Raw genomic sequence first — 20,277 nt, 5'->3', positions numbered from 1 at the left:
CACACGGGTTCTCTGCGGCCGGGGTCGGCGTTGGGCGTCGCTCCGGTCGCGATGGCGAAGTGGCGGGTCACGTGACTGTACTCCACCGCTCTCCGAGGCGGCGCAGTCAGGGAAGGGGGGATGTAGCAGCAGCAGCAAGCGAGCGAACAAGGCAGCAGGCAGCGCCAAGGCCGGCGGCAGCCCGATCCCGAGGCAGCCCTTCCGGCGAGCCCAGGGCACGAGCCCCCCGGCCCAGCTGCAAAACGGCGGCGGATGGCAGCGCGCCCCAGGCGCATCGCGTCACCCGCATGGATTACCTGGGCTGCAGGTCAGCAACACACTCTGCGTCTTGCACGCGTTTTTGACCCCCTACCCAAGTGGCTGCGGTGACCTCCTAGTCCGGGCTGTGTTCGTAGCCAGCCCCGCCAAGACAGTGGCGCGGTGCGGTGCGCTCGCGCGCCACCGTAGTAGAGAACTGCTAGCCGCGCGATCGAGCCATCTCGAATGAAAGGCTCCGCATTGCTTTCGCCTATGAGGCCTTTGTATAGTCGTCCGCGCGAAGACTAAATCGAAACATTCGCGGGAAGTTTAGTGTGTACTGCGTGGGGCTTCCGCAGGCCGCGCGGTAGGAGTGTTTCGAGCGAAGGCGCGCGCCAAAAAGTGCAGGCACCGAAATGCAGCACGAGCGTAACGCCGCGTTCACCTTGACACCGGCGTATTATTTTTCCTTTGCTCGTTGTCGCCCTTGATTCTGTTCTTCCTTTCTGCTCGCCCCCCTCTTTCTCACGATACGGAAAATGCAATTCGAAGCGGGTCAGAATAGCGCGCGCGGCTATCGATGTAAGCACTCCCTTAGTTTGGAGCTCGCGTCTCGTAGCCGTGATTTTTTCCTGCGGCGCTCGCCTCTCCGGCTCGAGGGCTCTGCAGCAGCACGGAACTGCTTTCGCTTTCTTTTTGTTTTTATCTCGGGATATTCGTTCTACCCCTCAGTTTTTGCGATAAAGATGAGTGGTATCGAGGAGATCGGCATCGAGTGATTGTTATCCGCTTATTACCGCGCGCACCTGAAACGTTGCGGTGTAAAAGCGCTGTAATTAAGCCCCCCTACACATAGAACAACGTTGCTTTCACTTTACCGGACCAGTAGCCGCGGCGTGCTCAGTTCGGGGATGTGGCGGATCAACCAGAAGCTCGCTTCTCTTTACATTAGCTGATGTTGTCTTCAGCAGTGGTGACCTTCCGGGCAAGGCACCCAAGCAAGGTCGAACGAGCCTCCGGTCGACTCGCTACACGTACGTTCGTTTAACCTCCTTCAGCGGAAGGTGCGGCGCCAAGAGGCCGACGCAGCTATTCGTCACGGACAGGTTCGCGCGGTCAAGCTTGCCGCAATCGCGAAACAAGGTCACTCGGTTAACTTTGTTTTGCCACCGCTTCTCTAACGGGTCTTTGCCGGCCATCGCAGTTTGATCTATACAACGGCGTGTTTGGGCATTACCGAAAGACAGCTTGGTTGTTAAGCGCGTCGGCGGTGTGGTGTTTCTTTGAGGACGCGCAGCTCTAAGAAGGGAGCTAGCCCTTTTCCTTCTTTCATCCGCAACTGGTCCTATAAGCGTTTCGGTAAAGACAGGCGTCGGTACGAATGCATTCGTAGCTCTAGTCGAATGCTTTTGATTGTTTCGACAAAACGTGTCTCCGTTGCCTTTCAGTTCGCGCGGTGTGACTGAGTGCCGGGCACGCTCGCTGCTGCGGCATGGCTCTAGATTTGAGAGGCTTCTTCCTTTACGGCGGGGGCGTTCGCGCCTTTCGTTTCTCTATTAATCTCGTGCCGTCGCTCGCTCTGCACTCAGGCAGCGTCGGAATTTGCATTTTTCGCTCGAGAGGTGCGTTACTTCGAAGTTTCTTTCTGGGCTCTTTATGAAGCTGTACAAGCAAGGATGGAACGGCTCGCAGAGCATAGCTTTTTTTATACCACTCGAAGAACGAAATTAATGTAAAATTTATCAACATGACTTGAATCGGCGCTTAGTTATATGTCATGGTGCCGCGAGATATCCTCGAAATAACAGGACAACGCCGTAAGTGACATAACTCTTCGTGACCGAGGGACACTCACCTGCGTTTGTTAGCCTCGGTATTTTTTCGGTCTCAACGTGTCACACTCGCTTGAGACATGGAAAGATGAAGCCTGTGCACAAAACGACCCTCTAAATCACCTTGTCCCAAGATGCGTAAAATCTTCTAATTCGTCATAGGTTACGGTATATAGTATTGCAACGTGGTTGCTTTGTGTTCAGAAAACCTTATATTCTGCCAGCACCGCGCGATATCATTTGTCTGCACAGAAAGAACCGTGTTGGAAGGAGCAGGTACAATTTCGTACAGAAAGTAGCAAACGTTGTCGAATACATTTTTGCTGATTCAATGTGCTTTTGTCGCTGAGTCATATACGCAATGCTCATATAAGAAGAGCAGTGTACGCATCCACACACACGTGTAAACGATGACAAGCAAATGCACACTCCTCAGCCTACGCACCGACGCCATTCACCGACGATTTCAGTGTTTACAAACACGTGCTCTGGATTGCTACCGGATTTGTCCACCGACGTAGCATACTAGCATTGGAGGGGAAGGAAAGCCTTGGCGAGTAGCCCGCAGACTTTCAACACTTTTCTCCCCGTGTTTCGATAAATATTTCAAATAAGTATTCTTCTAAGCTAAACTTAAAAACACGGTTTCCGCTTCGGTGTTAGAGAATGATAAACGAAGTGTGCGGAAGTCTCCTGGGGTAGAACTCTTGTGGCTACTGTCGCAATCACGAAACCCGCACCCCTATGTATATATATATATATATATATATATATATATATATATATATATATATATATATATATATATATATATATATATATATATATATATATATATATATATATATATATATGTATATATATATATCGTTCTTCTCCAAAACCAACAACAGCACTGACGGCGACAACGGAAAACATGACATTGACATAGTGACTAATCACGAACGTCGTCGTCGTAGTTATACCATCACATTGACAAGATCGTTAATTTAATAAGAATGCACACCGATCAGTGCAGACAGGAGGGGATGCTATGGCGCAAACTGGCTGTGCGGAATCGACCGTTCTTCTTGCTTTGAAACTTTGCGGGGCTAAACAGTAACGCGGCTTTGATGCAGGGCATTGCTAAAGATTGTAGACAAAAAATAAAAGTATTAGAGAGCTAGGAAAGACTAGATGATGAGGTAGACTGAACGACACAATAGGTAGGAGTGTCCTTTACGAAGTCCTCAATCAGTTTGCCGCTAACCCCTCCCTCTTTCTTCTTTTCCTTTTCCCCGTCTAAATGGTCACGGAACAACTCAACAGTGCAGCTCGATTACAATTAGCGAACGAGCGGAAGCGATCAGAGCCGTGCCGGCTTATCGCCTCCATTAAAACAGTGCCCGCTTTCCGAGTCCACTTTCTCATTTAGCGGCCTCGCGCGGCGCCTCTCCTCTGGAGAGGTGCGCACGATGGTTCTCAGGCGAGTTGTAGCGTGTGGCGGATCCCAGTCCCATTATCTCTCTCATTCGCTTGTGTGTGTGTGTGGGGGGGGGGGGGGGGGGGAGGGATCGCTAGAGAATTCTATAAATAGATCGGAAATAGGTTAGCGGACGCCTAAATATCGAAGCCAGGTATAATTCGCGTGCGAACACTGAATGCTTATTATCTTTTTGTGTGTGTGTGAGCACAGCCGACACGCTTTTGATCTTACATTTGCAACACTTCTGACAGTGCCTGACATACATTGGCTGATAACAATAAGAACAACAGTAATTACTGGGATTTTACGTCCCAAAACCGCGATATGATTATGAGAGACACCGCAGTGGAGGGCTCTGGAAATAACGTGCACCTAAATCTAAGCACTCGGGCCTCCATGCAGCATTTCGCCTGCATCAAAATTCATCAGTCGAGCACCATAACCACTAGACCGCCTTGGCGGGTTTGGCTGATAATAATACTAACATTTCAAGTACGTCAGCCTGCCCTATGCAGTGGAAAGGAGGTTTGGCATGTCATAATGCGCAGCAGCAGCAGAAAAAAACCGTAGTGGCTTTGGTAGTGGTGTAGGCGATGATGATGATCGTTATTATTGTTGTGGTGGTGAGTTAAGCATCGATCTCCCTAGAAAGGACATGTAACCAAGATCGCTCTCCAAAACATTCTGCTTGATGCAATCATACATTTACACTCTAAACCACATTATCGACTATAGACCTCATGGTTTTTCTATAAAGATTTTGTTTGACTGCACACTAACACTTGCTTTGCGGTATGAATATTCCAGCCATCTTTTACTGTTTTACACGGCTGTTTGATTACTAACATCCAGACCCGCTACCAGCTTCCCTTGACGTCATCAATTTTGGTTGCCTCTAGCCAATGCTACTTAAGCTCGGGCTCCTACTCTGATGCTACACGTTTAAATATGTATAAAATGCATAAATACTTTTAGAAGGCAACCACTTGGCCGACTTGAGTGAAGTTTGTTTATTGCTTTTGACCGAAAGAGGTAAATTCTGGTGACATTAGGAAGCAGAATATTTATTTTTCGTGTGGGATTTTTCGCACAAGAAGTTTTGGTAATGAGCGAGTAAAAAATAAAATTTCTAACTAAATTTGCATCATAAACACATCTCTTTTTGTGAAGTACATCTGTTGGGACGTCTAAAACGGACAAAACGGGTATAGCTGCCTACAGCTCACGCGGCATTCTTTCTGCAAAAGTGTTACCCACAAATTAGAGGCATACTTCACGTTAGTGCGTAACACATCGATTTTGTCCGCTTTATGTGTGTCAGTAGGCGCATTTTACGTAGCTGTGAAATCGTTTGTCGTTTCCGAGGTTGCAAACTTCATACTTTCGATTGTTTAATTATGCGATCATTTCCGCATCTTTAAATAAAAGTTATGGCGCACGCCTTAAACAGAAAGTCCACTTCTCAAAGTCCTTAGATTTTTTTAAAATAAATTTTTATTTTAAATTTCAACAGACCCCGTCGAATTTAGCGCAGCGACCTCTTCTACTCACAAACGGTCTTCGTGGGTGACGTAAGTATGACGAGACTTTAGAATGACGGTCAGAAATCTCTGACGTTTTGGTATTACGTCACTGTCGCTTTGTTTCCAGAGAAACATAACAGTTTCTTCTTTTCGTGTTAAATAATAATAATATCTGGGGTTTAACGTCCCAAAACCAGGATATGATTATGAGAGACGCCGTAGTGGAGGGCTCCGGAAATTTCGACCACCTGGGGATCTTTAACGTGCACCTAAATCTAAGTCCACGGGCCTCAAACATTTTCGCCTCCATCGAAAATGCAGCCGCCGCGGCCGGGATTCGATCCCGCGACCTGCGGGTCAGCAGTCCAGCGCCATAACCACTAGACCACCGTGGCGGGGCTTCTTTTCGTGTTGCTTATGACGAGGTAGGCGCACAAACACGGACACAGTTAAGGAGGAGCAATGCGAACACAAGACAGCTCAAAATTATGATATGAAATTCAGTAACGTTTCCTGGCAGTTGACGATGCATAGTTCGCATGTATATCAGCACAAACACGTAACGAGAAAACTGAGAAGTTGTTACGTGTTTGCGCTCTTATACCTATGAAATATAAAAAAAAATATAATGGCTTTTTTTTTTCAATTTGGTTCTTATAACAGACCGGTCTTTTACGAACATGAAATACCAGTGGCGCTATGATCTCATTTTTTTTTTCTACCATGCATGCGCTTTTGGCATCACGTTGCCCACTACCGGTTCCGCTTATACTCACCGGCGCGTCGATTGCATGTTTTTCGTTTTTAACTAAGTTGGCACAGCGAAAACTGCATCCCAAACGCTCGTCCGGGATTTATTACTCTACACAATGTTAAGCGTATATATGTGAACGTCGACATAATCTGTCTGTCTGTGCAGAAGGTTTTTGGGACTGGAAGTTTAGGATAGTCCGGACATTTCAGAACTGATTCGGCCCCTTCCTTAGGGGATGGCTGAAGTGGTCGAAGCTTAAGTCAAAGAAACGGTCGCCTTTTTCTTTTTTTTTTCGCTTTGCTGCCGGCTCCCGCTCTCCATCGCGTCGCGAAGACGTGGGTGTACCCAGAAGGCACTGTCCCTAACGAGCTGCTGATGAATACTCCATTAGCAAGAGGAGCAGCAGTGTTTCGAGTTTTCACTAAATTTCAATCAAGTAAAATTTGTACTCAGCGTATCGCTACTTAATTTTATGTTAGTTTAAGTTTTGTTAAGTTTATGTTAGTTTTTGTTTGGATTCACGGTTGAAGAATGTTCCAGAAAAGAAAAACCGCTCCATCTCTCTATTTCACCCCATTTCGTTCTGTTTCTTTATTCATTTTAAATGCAGTCAGCTCTTCGTGTTTTCCGCCGGTCGCCAGCAGGACGATTTATTGTGTTTCACGTGTGTTTTCACGCGCAGTGAAGTCGGAGTGAGGCTCAACTTGAAAATGTATAGCCCTGATTCTTCTGACGTGATAGGCGCGTAGATCACCACACACCTAGGAGATACACACACAAAAGACATCTTAAATGCGCGTATACATCATCGTGTATGTATCTCCTTTGTACGCTCTGTTCTCTACGTGCCCATTGTCTTAGAAGATGGAAAACCAACACTCCCGGTTTCAGATCTTACTAATAACGAAGTACTTGTGGTATTCGTACGTGTATGAGTGTTCCGAATAACAAACTTCGAAGTGAATTATTCGCCTCGGTGGTAAAATGGTTACGGTGCTTGGCTGCTGACCGCGAAGGTCACGAGTTCGATCCCGGCCGCTGCGGTCGTATTTCGACGGAGGCTAAATCCCAGAGGCCCGTGTACTGTGCTATGTCAGTGCACGTTCAAATTTCCGGAGCCCTCCACTGTGGCGCCTCTCGTATACCGTAGGGTGCCTTGATGCCCGCGCGCTCCGCTATCATACCGTGGTTTTGGGGCGTAAAATCCCGGATACTATTATTATGCGAAATGCATTGCCAATATTCTTGCCCTTATCAGCGTACGATATAACTTTCTTTGCTTCGTCAACTACGTCAGGAACTTGTCAACTGCGTCAACTACGTCAGGAACCTTGCGCTAAACAACTGCGCTGTACCGTTCGGGGCAAAGTCTGGTGATCTTAAGGGGCCCCTAAACAACCTCTGAAAATACAAAGTACGAGGGCGTTATTCTATCCCGGCGTTTGTCGTCCTTTTGGCGCAATTTGTGAAGTCATCAGTCTGTTCAGGTGACGTTTTCTACTGCGCAAGCGGAGATACTCGTTACAGCGTGTAGTCGAAAAACGCGAAATCCTGACGCTTAGTGCTGGCATTGCCCACGTGTTTTATGAAGAACTAAGTGACGAGGAGGAGATAGCGCCTGTAGTCAAGGTAGTGAAGGAGAGAGAGAGAAACCGCTCTCTCCTCTTTGAATTCGGAGTGGCTTAGCATATATATATATATATGAAAACAATAAAGTGCTAACAAAGGACCCGGAAGTAAAAGTTCAAAAAATCAAGCACGTAGGAAAAATTGTTCAGTAAAAGACTGACGTTTCGGCCGCGGGACCGGCCTTCGTCGCAGTGACGAAGGCCGGTCCCGCGGCCGAACCGTCAGTCCTTTACTGAACAATTTTTCCTATGTGCTTGATTTTTTTTGAACTATATATATATATATATATATATATATATTATATATATATATATATATATATATATATATATATATATATATATATATATATATATATATATATATATATATATAGAGAGAGAGAGAGAGAGAGAAACTACATTTGCTCTATGGTGACAGCAGAAAAGCGCTCGTAATTTCTTTTCATAAAAAAAAATGAAAGATAGGCAAGACAGTGGGATGTTGCAATACTTCAAAAATTTGAACCACAACGTTGGACGTCTGTTAGCTTTGCTATAGAACTGCATTTGAAAGTTGCGTCGACGACGACGAACTTAACCTTCCCAGTGCTTCGTATACAAACTCAAACATAACAGGTGTAACAGTTCTGTTAGTGAAGTTTGCTGCGGCAGTTTTGATCGCTTTATAGTTTTGCACTTTGTACAATTTTGGACTTTTTTTATTCTTTTTTTTGCTACATAACAGTTAAACCGCAAAATTACGACTTAGACTTATTGTATATAACGCAACTTTTAGCTACTTGTCGCTTACCTAATTCAACTCTGTTCATACTGCAAGCCTAAAACTTCTATCCAACAACTTAAAACGTTTTCGTTTTTAACTACATAGAACGAATATAATCACAAACGTTCTGCAGCTTCGGAAGAGTGGCAGTATTTCTCGTGTCCCGTACTTTGTGAGTAGGAGTAATAACTCTGCGCGGAGTATGAGCGGAAACTACACATCTTTTTTTCTGAATTTAAACCATTGTTCGGCGGGGTGCACACTTGGAATAGTTTGTCCTAACCTTGCGTGATGCGCTGCCGACACAGAAGCAAGAAGCGCGCATACCCGTTGCGCAAATGCACGAAGAGTGTGGGCAAACGACGTTGTGCAAACGTTATGAAATGTCTGTGCAGCGACGGGAATTCGGACCAAAAAACGATCGAGTAGCTTCCTGAAAAAAAAAGAAAGAAAAAAAAGACAAAGAAGAAAAGGGGGGGGGGGGCGAAGGCCCTTTTATTCAGCATAAATAATCCAATAGCAGATAAGAAATGTTGTTTGCTTTAAATAAATATGTACTTTTTATCTCCTGTTTGGGTGCAAGTGCGGTTAAGAGATAATAAAACTTGTTTAAAGATGGTATTTTCGTAAATTGTTCGTCCCTTTAAAGAAATCCAATAAATAAATCAGTGCCACCTAGTAGCCTTTGAGTCGCCGCTCGTATTTTACGGCGAAAGTAACGAATAGAAATGAATGTTTCAAGAGAGGCGAAACTCTAAGCGAATCGTGACGGAAAGAGTGCGCTTAAAGCATAGGCGTGAGCACCGGGGGGGAGGCGGCCCCCATAGTTATCTAAGAGGGGGGCCGCAAAATCTGTCCCATACATTGACCCCCCTATAGTCACCTAAGAGGGGAGGGGGGCGCAAAATCTGCCTCGCACATTGGCTTAGTAGGCCAGCACAAATATTAGCAAACTTTTAAAAGCGAAGCTGTTCAGCAAATCGTTCCTTGTGAGTCGATCGCCGAATACTATCATTTTAACGGGTATGTGCCACTGTGCGGCTACTTGAGAACGCGTGCAGAAAGAAAGAAAGAGAAAGATTCTTCTCGAAAAAATATTCTTCACGAGGCGGGATTCGAATCCGCGTACCTTCGATTGGAATGCGAGCGTCCTAACCACTCGGCCATCCAGGCACGCTAGCAGAGCATAGCATAGCCTTGTACAGTATAGTGTAGCGAGGGGGTGGGAAAGGGAAGTGAGCGTGAGAAAGAGAGCTCTGATGATGAGGAGGAGGGAAAGGACGAGGGGAGAGAGTGAAAGCGTAGCATAGAAAGAGTGAAATAGAGAGAAAGAAACGCAGAAAAAAAAAGAGAGAGACATAGAGAGCATCAACGAAAGAAAGAGAAAGAAGTAGATAGAGAAAAAAAAGAGGAAGCAAGCATCGTGTCGTCTAGTCGTCTAGGGACCAGGTACCGCACCACCTGGCCAAGCCGCGCATGCGCAGTAGCTAGGCCACTCCCACCGACGAAGACCGCGCGCAACCTCTGCTCTAAAGTGCATAGCCTGGCTGCGTACTCCTTCGGAGGAAGCCGCGCATCTCGAAGCTAGAAGTGTCAGTCGATGGGGAGTGTGGATGGCGACGGTTCCGTGATTCGCTGTGCCAAGGTTAGCGCGACTTAGTGTAAACTGCCCGCAATTTTTTTTTCATTTGCATCTAAATGAGTCACTCACCCACGGGCCGCATTTTGTACAGATTCCACACTTGGACGTCGCTATCTTATCTTCCGCCGCTCCTATAATGGCTGTTAATCTCTGTGATAACACTGGCATTACGGCGTGCGAGCCAATGTTAAATGGACACACAAACACACACAAAAAGGGAAAAATGAAAGCAATGTTATAAAATCAGCCCTCGAGCAGGGCTTCGTGACGTAATGCTGATTGAAGTGTCCGTCAGCAGCGGTCTCAAGCTAATTAACGAAAACTTACATAACCACGTACAAAGCCTTTTAAGCAGCACTGCAGGAGTTGCACGTGTCGAAGTTGCTTCTGACATGTGATTTAGTTCGCGAGTGAATAAGCAAAATTTTATATAACGACGTCCAAAACGCATATATTTAGTACCTGCTCGATTCTATCAAATCGAAATAAATGAAAGAACAGTAAAAGTTTGTGCAAGGCGAAGTGAGTGAGAAGAAATCTTGGCGTAGTAAAGATCACCGTGTATTATGTCAATGATAACGCAGGGAAATGTCATCAACAACTTGAATCGTTTACTAAAAGTTAGCACGGGACTTCTATTACTAATCAAACCTGTGGAACTTATCGACTCCCTGAAACGATACAAATGAACGAACATTGAATGAATGAATGAAATTGGCGCGCAAGGAATTCAAGAGCTTCAGCCCATTCGCGTCTCGCAATGGATTGTCATACATGCGGTTGTTATCCCATGTTGCGTGAAACAGAGATATTGCTTAAGCATAAAGATCAGTCAACACGTGCAATAGTGGAGGCGTTTCACATTAGAAAAAGGGGCCGTAACTGCGTTAGTCAACCATCCATCGCGTTACACGATAAGGAGTATGACTTTCTTGATAAGTGAAGATTGTTAGTTTCACTACGCTGTTATCTTTGTCCTGGTTCTGAAGGCAGGTAGACCTCTTGTTCGATTCATCATCATCAGCCTGTCTACGCCCACTGCAGGTCAAAGGCCTCTCCCATGTTCCGCCAATCAACCCAGTCCTGTGCTTTCTGCTGCCACGTTATACCTACAAACTTCTTGATTTCATCTACCCACCTAATTTTCTGTCTACCCCTCACGCGTTTGCCATCTCTTGGAATCCAGTCAGTTACCCTTAATGACCACCGGTTATCCTGCCGACGTGTGACGTGCCCAGCCCATATCCATTTCTTCTTCTTGATTTCAACTATGATGTCCTTAACCCTCGTTTGTTCCCTGACCCACTCTGCTCTCTTGCTGTCTCTTAAGGTTACACCTATCATTTTCCTTTCCATCGCTCGCTGCGTCGTCCTCAATTTAAGTTGAACTTGTTCGATTACGCATGTGCAATTGGTTCTGTAGTGCTTTTCGACGTTAATCTGTTCATTAAAAATTCAGTTGTGAGTTAAGCGCTGCCCTATTAAATTCTTAGCTCTTCTGTCCTCGTTTTTGGTGCGCTTAAAAAAGCTTTTGCTTTAAACGTGAAGGAATGCCACCGGAGCCAATGCTTCGACAAAGGCCTTCATCAGGACGAAGACAACTGCCCATGTCAAAAAGTTCGCTCCAGCGACATTCTTTATTGAACAACTTTTCATCACTTCAAGCCTCCATATTTTTATGAAGTTCCTGCTTGACACATCTATTCAATAACGTATGCCTGTAACTGCAGCTGCACTTAGTCGCCGGAGCCAAAGTTTTGACTAGATGGAGTTGTCGTCGTCTTGACGAAGGGATGTACTCCTCGTGTCGAAAGGGGGCTCCTAAGGTATTCGAATTGTTCGAAGACTTTTCATCACTTAGAGTACGCGCATGTTGAACCAATGGTCGCTAGTTTGAATCCTGTGTGTCAGTAGTGAATTTTCTGAAACTTATTTCTGAATGTGGTGTCTGTGTATCAATTGTACATGTAATCACATACGCGTATAAACCTCCAAATCCTGACTAAGTCAATCACGAACTGAAAACTTGTTACGCGAAGAGGGAAGAAATAGTAGAGAAGGAAAGGCAGGGAGGTTAACCAGTTTAGGACAACCGGTTCGCCACCCTACACGTGGAAACAGGACAGGGGAGACTGAAAGCAGCCGTTGCTTCCTTGAGGAGCATCGCGAAGGAGAAACTGCTGCTCCCATGAGGAGTAACCACGCGAGAGAGGGGAGGGGGGTAACAGCGCTACCACTCACAAAGGAGAGCGGTAGATCAGTTACTCCTCTGAAGGAGCTACCTCGATACTCCCCTTCTTAGAGTGTATTTTTCCTTCAACTTCTGCCTTGGTTGAACCCAACTTTACAGCATATAGCTTTAACTGTAATCGTATTGGGTCATCGTGCCTCAAAGGGACACTAAAGTGAGACAATACACCGGTTTATATTGATAAGTTGTACTTTTAAAACTCCAATGACGTTAATTCCACCGTCATAGGTTTATTAATTGAGGAGGAAACCGAGGTCAAAGTTTCATGTTTACATTTCGCGTCACGGATTTCAACATGTATTTTTCGTATTTTGGCGGCATTCGCTGATTGACGTTTTCTGAAACCTTAAGTCTCTGGCCCCCTCAGAGGGAAATGTACTTCATTTTTACCAACTAGGAACTACGTGGGTCATTGCAGACGCCGTCAAAATCTATGACATCGCGGTGATTAGTGCGAGAATTTCTAAGTGGCGTCGCTACCTGCATTATCTTTTTTTGCGCTTTTTCTCGCTTACCGAGCGTCTTCTCCCGGCAAGAGTAGTTATATTGGTATTGTGAAAGAGTAATTTACTTATGCAAGAAAAAAATAGGGAAGGTCCTGCATGCGGTTGGGGCGGTGGGAAGTCACTCGGCGATTCAGAGCGAGCCGTGCATGATGCAGCTCCCTATGCAGTCCAGTGGTGCCGCCGCCGCCGCTCGTCGTGCCGTGGTCGGCATCGACTGCTCCACGCACACAGTCACGTGCCTCCTCGCACTGCGTCATAAGGGGAAGCGGAGGTCCTCAAAGGCCTCCCTCGCGTCCGCCCGGCGCTCCTTGTATATACGACAACGCCGCCGCTGCCGCCACGCGGTCGCCGCGCTGGTTGTCGCCCCCAATAGGGAGCCTCCTCTCTCTTCGCCCCCCCTTTCCTAGGCCTCCTAACCCTTTTTGCTTCCCGCCGTTTCCGTGTTCGTCTCATTCACGCGCGTCTCTCCCCTAAACTACTCGCCTCCGCTCCGTTCTCGGCGCACTGTGCGATATATTTGCCCGTCTTTTCTCGCTCTATCGGCCCTTCCATTCGCCGGCTCGTTTGCTCGATTTTTCGCGGCTGTCTTACGTGCGCTACCTCCTTTGCCTCGTATTCTTTGTCAATACTGACGGTGTCCGAAGAGAAAGATACCTCGAGGAAGCTGAAAGAAAAGACTGGTGTCTTAGAAAAGAAGACAAAAGCCGAGCGCTCTCTTATCCGCGGCTGCTTATGGACAGATGAGAATGTTGAAATATGTTCCACTTGTTTTACATTTTACTTACTTTTTTTGCAATATATTAACTAGAAGTGCACGTGCCAGGTATGGTGGAGGACCATCATCATAATCAACTCTCCCCCCCCCCCCCTCCCCTTTCCACCACACTCTCGGTGCGATGGAAACTAGCGTTACCAAAAATACGACCACTGCGTCACGCCTTGTAGTGATCAGAAATGAAGGAAACTATCCGATCAGTGCAGAGAGAAACGTGGAAAATGTTTTCCAGTGACACATTTTTACACCAGAAGACGATCTGCGAAGCACCAAGCGTATAACGGTGTTTTACGTGTCCGTTAACATCCGCCAGAATTGTACCAGAATTTATGACCTTCCGTTTCTGAGAGCACGCGGTTTCGTTTTCCGGCCCCCAAAGCCGTAATTGAAGGTCTGCTAAACGAAGGAACGCTCATGTGTACTTCACTTTAAGCGCTCGTTAAATAAGCCTAGCAACCAAATTTGATCCTTTGTCTCCCATTACGGACAGTCCTTCATCAAATCGTGGCTTTGGCGCATAAGTACCTCATAATTACAATTTCTTTTGGTATCGTGTTGCTGCCGTTTCAGCGTATTCGTGCATCAATATTACATTCTAAAAGCGAAATAACTCTGGCAACTTTTCTATCGCTATTTAGAAAAAAACTTGTCTAACCCATAACATTATTTTTAAGACTTATCATACTTCACGCTTATTCTGTTGGCACAGTCCGCCTCGGTGGTACAGTGGTAACAGTGCTCAGCTGCAGTCCCGAAGGTCGCGGATTGGATCCCGGTCGCGGCGGTCGCATTTAGACAGAGGCGAAATGCTAGGACCCGTGTACTGTACGATGTCGCTGCACGTTAAAGAACACCAGATGGTCGAAGTTTCGAGAGCCCTCCACTACGGCGTCTCTCATAATCATGCCGTGGTTTATGGCTCGTCAAACCCCGCATATTATTATATTATATTTCTTGGCACAAAGCGAGCTAACATACTATCTCTTGAATTTTCAGCCAGTTTAATTTTTTTTATTTCACTTACCATCTCAATCGGCATCTGGCTATAGGCACAGTTACTTCAGCTCTCAATAAAGTTTCTTTCTTTCTTTCTTTCTTTCTTTCTTTCTTTCTTTCTTTCTTTCTTTCTTTCTTTCTTTCTTTCTTTCTTTCTTTCTTTCTTTCTTTCTTTCTTTCTTTCTTTCTTTCTATTAGCAAGTGCTCTTGCTAATAGAAAGTGCACTTCATCCTTGGGTGGACTCATGGGTGTACTCCACCCATGGGTGGAGTACAACGTGCTCTATCCACTTGGAAAAACTCCAGTAACTCTAGTAAACGGAACTGACCATAATGACACCAGCCAATTAACTTGATCATAGCATAGCCATGCATCGTTTTCTCTACCGTCCTTGGTCGGTGTTACAACCTCTGACTCGCGCGAGATAACATTCAGCGCAGATACTCTTCAGCTATAGCCGCACGCGCGTTGTGTAAAACTCCACGAAGAAAACGAAAACAAAGTTGAAGCCTACACGGGTCCAGTTCCTCGGCCTAACTAAGCGTTGTACCGACAGCGCACATTGTGACCATGTGTCGTTCGCGTACCAATTGTTAAGCGACATTGAGGCTCCTCCGGTACGCTAAGCCCTTGTTCCACCAGCGCTCGCGGGAGCTCCGGCAGCCCGAGCGTGGAACGAGAACACCAAATACATTTTCCTTCCCCCTAGTCGTGCTTTTGTTGTTGTTATAAGCCAGCAGGCATCGTTTTGCACTGGTAGAACTATAGCTATATAAGACCCTCTGGTTCGCTGATTACTGCGTTAGATGAGCACTATTCGACGCAAGCAGCAGCAGCAGCGTATAGCGAATAACTCCGGACAGGTGCTGCCGACGTCCCGTGGCGGAGCCTCTCTCCTTATGGTATACGCTCTAGCGTAATCGTCTCTGGCAGAAATTAATGTCTCGCATGCAGAAGAGCGAGCCGAAGGGTATGGGGTTCCTAGCGGAGCCTATTTCGGGAGCTCCGATCAAGTGTTCTTCCTCGCTCCGCCTCTCGTGCCATCGCCGACGCGGGAATAGCCGTTCCAGATTGGCTCCCGTGTACAGTACGCGGGGAGCCTGTGTCGGCACGTGCCGTGTGTTTGGAGAGCCGAGAGATAACGTTGGGAGGCCGTCCCCGTTCGGTTAGCTTCCCGCGTTCGACGCTGTCGTTGCGTGCGTGCGGGCATTGTGTGTGTGGTGTGTGTGTGTGTGTGTGTGTGTGTGTGTGTGTGTGTGTGTGTGTGTGTGTGTGTGTGTGCGTGCGTGCGTGTGCGTGCGTGTGTGCGCGGTGTGTGTGTGTGTGCGTGCGTGCGTGCGTGCGTGCGTGCGCGCTGATTGTTCGATCGTTACCTGTTCTCTTATACACGCGATGTTATTGCATACGCTTGCTTTTTTTGTTTTTTTCCCTTTTTGCTGTTCTCTATAGCCTCAATTAACGAGCACGCGCGGGTCTGTTGTTGCGATCTCTTGTCGAGCGGCCCCTTCGTCCGGGCGGTCGAACGTCGAGGATGCCCGTAATTTCAGCGTCTGATAAGGGAACGCACGAGAGATGACGGGAGAGGGAGTTCTTATGTTTGTTTATTGGTTTGTTTGTCTCAGTTAACGCAGTTCGCTCGTTACATTACCGCGTTCTCCCATTATTTAGGAAGGAAAAAAATACGAACGACAAACAAGGGGGCGTAATTTAGCCGCCCGAGGCGGGGCTGATTTATTTCTTAGAGTCGCGAATTTGCAGCATTCTGTAAGACCACGGTTTCCACCCTGCTTTCTTTTATACACAAGCATACTGGAAGAGAGAGAGAGAGAGAGAGAAATAAACGAGGGGCGGTGGCAAGATGCACGCATATTAATTCATTAGAGTAGAGTATTTATAGAAGCAATTCCGGCGCTTACGATGGCGTTCTAATATGTGGTGTTTTGACTGCACGAGAATTGCGAAAACTTCTAATAAAAGCTTGTCTCAAGCATTCTTGCTTTTTTCGTTCTATCGAAATTTTCGTCATAAATTGGTCCTACGACGATTACAGGTTTAATGTGTCCGGTGTGTGCATGCTACAGTGCGGGGTTTGGCGACGAAGTTATCGGAGAGGAAAGAACTGATCGAACTGTCAGTCATTGAAGTACAATAACGCAGACCGCACTTAATTAAACGTGTCACCTGTGCATTGGTTTCGGAATTTCTGAGCTGAGCATCTACAGTTTCTAATGTAAAAGCCCGATAATCCTCATAGCGCCCAGCATGGCATCGAAACTACCAAAAGCCTCTATGTGAAATCTCATAGTATATCACGCGAACGTTACTATGATTTTCTTGCTGCTGATCACTTTTCACCGTATTATTACTATTACCAAATTGTCGTTCGGAGAAAAAGGTACCTTCCGTATCAGAAGTTTCTTAAAGAAGAACGGAAGGACAAGGAGGTTAGCCAGTTCTTAGACCGGCTGGCTACCCTGTGCTGGGGAAAGGGGTTAGGGGAATGAAAATGATACAAAAAAGAGAAGTTACAAAAAAAACCTTTTAATTTTTTTTTGTCATGATGGAAATTATCACCATCGTCATCGTCATTATTAACGTCGTTGTTGGTTTTGGACGATCGACGTCTTTGTTCGGCACCGACCTTGTCAGTGTTATTTGGCTTTCTGAGTACAAGTTCTTGCAGTACGAAGACGAACTTTTAGGCTGTTTAATTCTTTACCGTCCTTATTATGACGTTATAATGTCTAATTCCACGTCATCAACATCGCTCTCGAGAATTCGTATGCCGTGCCACCTATATACTGAAAAAAGAAATCCGGCAAAAAACGTTCTTTACGTCTTTCCGTGTAAGCGAAACCTACTTGAGCTTAGTGAACGTTGCACTGAAAGACAGCATGCTGTGTACAATGTGCGGTCTCTTTTCTTATGGATCACGACGTGTCCGATGTTTCGGATGAACGCGTGTTTCACAACAATATTCGGTTCGTCAATGGTGAAGTAAGACTTGTGTTTAACGGCTTGTGAGTGTACAGTTGCTGCGGTGAACGCAAGATCGATATGTATACGGTGAATCTTGACGACGTAGCTTCCGCGTCGTCGGCGAGTAGTTTCGAAACCCGGGCTGCTCTTGCTTGCTACTATACCGCAGGACTCCGCGCCGACGATTTCAGCGCATTTAAATCGCTCGTTACTATGTGCACATTATACGCGTGCGCAGGGTTCGCCATTGGGGCGCGGGGGGGGGGGGGGCACAATTTTACTGCGCACCCCGGCCCTCCGCCCCGTTTGTAGAGTCCAAAAGACAACATGCTTCACGATGGATGAAAGAAAAAAAATGACAATTAAGCGACGACTTGCTGCCCACAACGGCCTGTCTTTGGTCCCCGGCTTTCCGGGAGTGAAGATGGAAAGTAAACAGTTCTTGGAATGCAACATCAGGAGCCTTCGGCCACCATTGTAGTAAAAAAAAGTTAGCGTAGCTTACACTCGAGGCGGAATGCTAAAGAGGCAGTGGAGCTGATAGGCACCTATGTAGTCCTGGCTTTTGCTGTTTAGCTAAGTTTTGCAGGTTTTCTCTTCCTTTATTCCTCCATACCTTTCTTCTTCTCCTTTCTGTCTGTTCTTGTGTATGTGTTTCTTGTCTCTGTTTATTTCTACTTCTCTCTCTCTCTCTCTTTCTCTCGGGCTTTCTATCTTTCTTTCTCTCTCTTTGTTTCATTCTCTCTTTCCTTCCTTTTCTTTCGTCCTTTCGTTCTCTCTATTTCTGTCTTCCTGATTCTTTCTATTCTATGCAGTACTCTCTCCCCTTCTCCTTCCCTTCTCCTCACCCTCACTTCCCTATCACATCCCCTTGCTATACTATACTATTCTTTCTTTCTCTCTCTCTCTCTCTTTTCTCTATATCTCACTCTTTCTGTACTCGTTCTCTGGCCCCATAAGCGTTATTGCCAGACATATCGGCGCACGTGTTCTGGGAACGAAGCACAAGATGAAGAAGAGAGCGCGTGTCGGTTCATGATGATGACAGTTTTTCCGTTTCCGACGGACAAATTACGGCGAGCTTAAGCAGATTCGCTGTTAAAAAAAACGTACGTGGTCGTAACCCCGCTCTTTAAACCATGACGAGACAGGTCCGACCGAGTAAACGTATGGGCCAGACTTTGCCTTCCCCTCCCTCCCTACTTGCGCACGTTTATGGTGCTCACGGTTCGTAAACCACGTGAGCGAAACAAGGACACGTGTGGTACTTAGCCTTTAGTCGAACGTCACTGATAGCCGATACTGAAGAGGCAGAATAGAGTTAAGGGTGGGAAAAGAGCTCTTAATGTGCGGCTTGATGTGTTCGCCTAATGGAGTGTTCCTACAGCATGCGGATAGCGCGTTGTAACGGTTAAAAACGGACACCAAAGTCTGTGAAAGAGGACGCGAAAGCGTCGCCTCAAAAACAATGCATTACGTTGTAACCCTGACCAAAAGAGGAAAAAGAAAAAAAAACTATTCGAGGCGCCTGCCGCTGCGTTAACAAAAAAAAAATGAATCATTCAGAACTACAGTGCTCTTAGTGTTTCTATAATATCGGCTGGACAGTGCCATCGAATCATGTAGTCACAGCACCCTGTGAGCGTTTAGGTTGTCCGCCACGTTCGTTGTTGCAATTTTTCCTTCCGGAAATAACGTAAGTGAATGCACATCTTTAACTGGAGTTATGCTTAACAGATGTGCCACATATGCTTGCACTTGCAAGAACGCGGATAATAAATTCTAAAAAGCTCCAACGAGAACGTTCTCGAGTGAGCCCACTGCCAATTCAAGTGAAATATACTCGTGCATGGGCGTCGGCAGGATTTTGTCTTGCGGGGTGCAAACCTGTGTTGGATCGCGGTGGGGGGGGGGGGGGGGGATCAAGTGCTCCTTTCGCACCCCCTACCGACGCCCTTGCACCCGTGCCGCATCACTCTCGTTCTGTATGTTACAGTGTGATTTATGTAGCAAAGTGTCTTCTGTAGCGATGTTTATACAAAAAAAAAAATCCTATACACGAAAGGACGTGAGCATGAGAGTACTCGACCGATAGTGGTTCATTTTATTTTCCCACGAAAGCCCTTGTAGAGAGTATTCTGGATATCTGCTTTCTTTTTACAGCGCAGATGTATACCTCTACCCCGGAACGGTTTCGTCTCCGTGGACTAAAAACAAAACGCCAGGCATTCGGAGAGGTGGACAGACGATCCAACGAACGCGTTCGCTGTATAGTCGTGCACAACTGCTATGCCACAACTAAATTTCGACCTCCGGGTGGTTTAGGGGCCCTTTAACAACTCAAGGCAATCGGCATATGGCCCCCCCCCCCCCCCAGTCAGCATGTGTGGTGTTCGATAGAGCTTCGATGAACATTCACGTTCGCAGGGCGGAATGGCGGCCAATCCTTTTTTTTTTTTGTTATCGTGGGCATTCTGTTCGGATGCAGCAAAAAGCACAATATAATGTGTGACCTGCATGAAGTCCCTGCCATGTCTTAATCTATATTTTTTTTGTGACTTTGCGATGGCTCCATTCATGGCCCTAAATTTGCGTGGCATTCAGGCACCGCATGCGTATATGCATGTTGTGTGCCCGAATGTCGCTTTGTCACCTTCGTCATTTAAGTGAACAGGGACTCACTATGCCTCCACATAGGGATGCAAATAACTTTTAAGTGCTCCAACTATAGTTACAATATTTAAAAAAAATAACATAATGCTGAGCGCAAATGCGGCTCTTCACCCAGTCAGCATGTGTGGTGTTTGATAGAGCTTCACTGAACATTCAAGTTCGCAGGGCGGGATGGCGGCCAATCTTTTTTTGTTTTGTTTTGTTTTCCTGGGCATTCTGTATTACTTCTGTCCGAGTCCTTTCTTGACA

General features: G+C 46.3%; 1 protein-coding gene across 1 annotated transcript in view; it reads left to right on the top strand.

The window, feature by feature from the left end:
• The window catches only part of LOC119393862 (protein quiver), a 33,051-nt gene continuing 12,774 nt past the window's right edge, over positions 1–20,277 (top strand). Inside the window, exon 1 of the mRNA XM_037661044.2 lies at positions 1–307. Coding sequence (XP_037516972.1) covers positions 253–307 — 55 coding nt within the window. The 5' untranslated portion in view covers positions 1–252. The remainder of the gene's footprint in view (positions 308–20,277) is intronic.

This window comes from Rhipicephalus sanguineus, chromosome 5 (assembly GCF_013339695.2).
Source record: "Rhipicephalus sanguineus isolate Rsan-2018 chromosome 5, BIME_Rsan_1.4, whole genome shotgun sequence".
NCBI lineage: Eukaryota > Metazoa > Arthropoda > Arachnida > Ixodida > Ixodidae > Rhipicephalus > Rhipicephalus sanguineus.
Note: the sequence above shows the minus strand (reverse complement) of the source record. Positions and strands in the feature narration are given on the sequence as shown.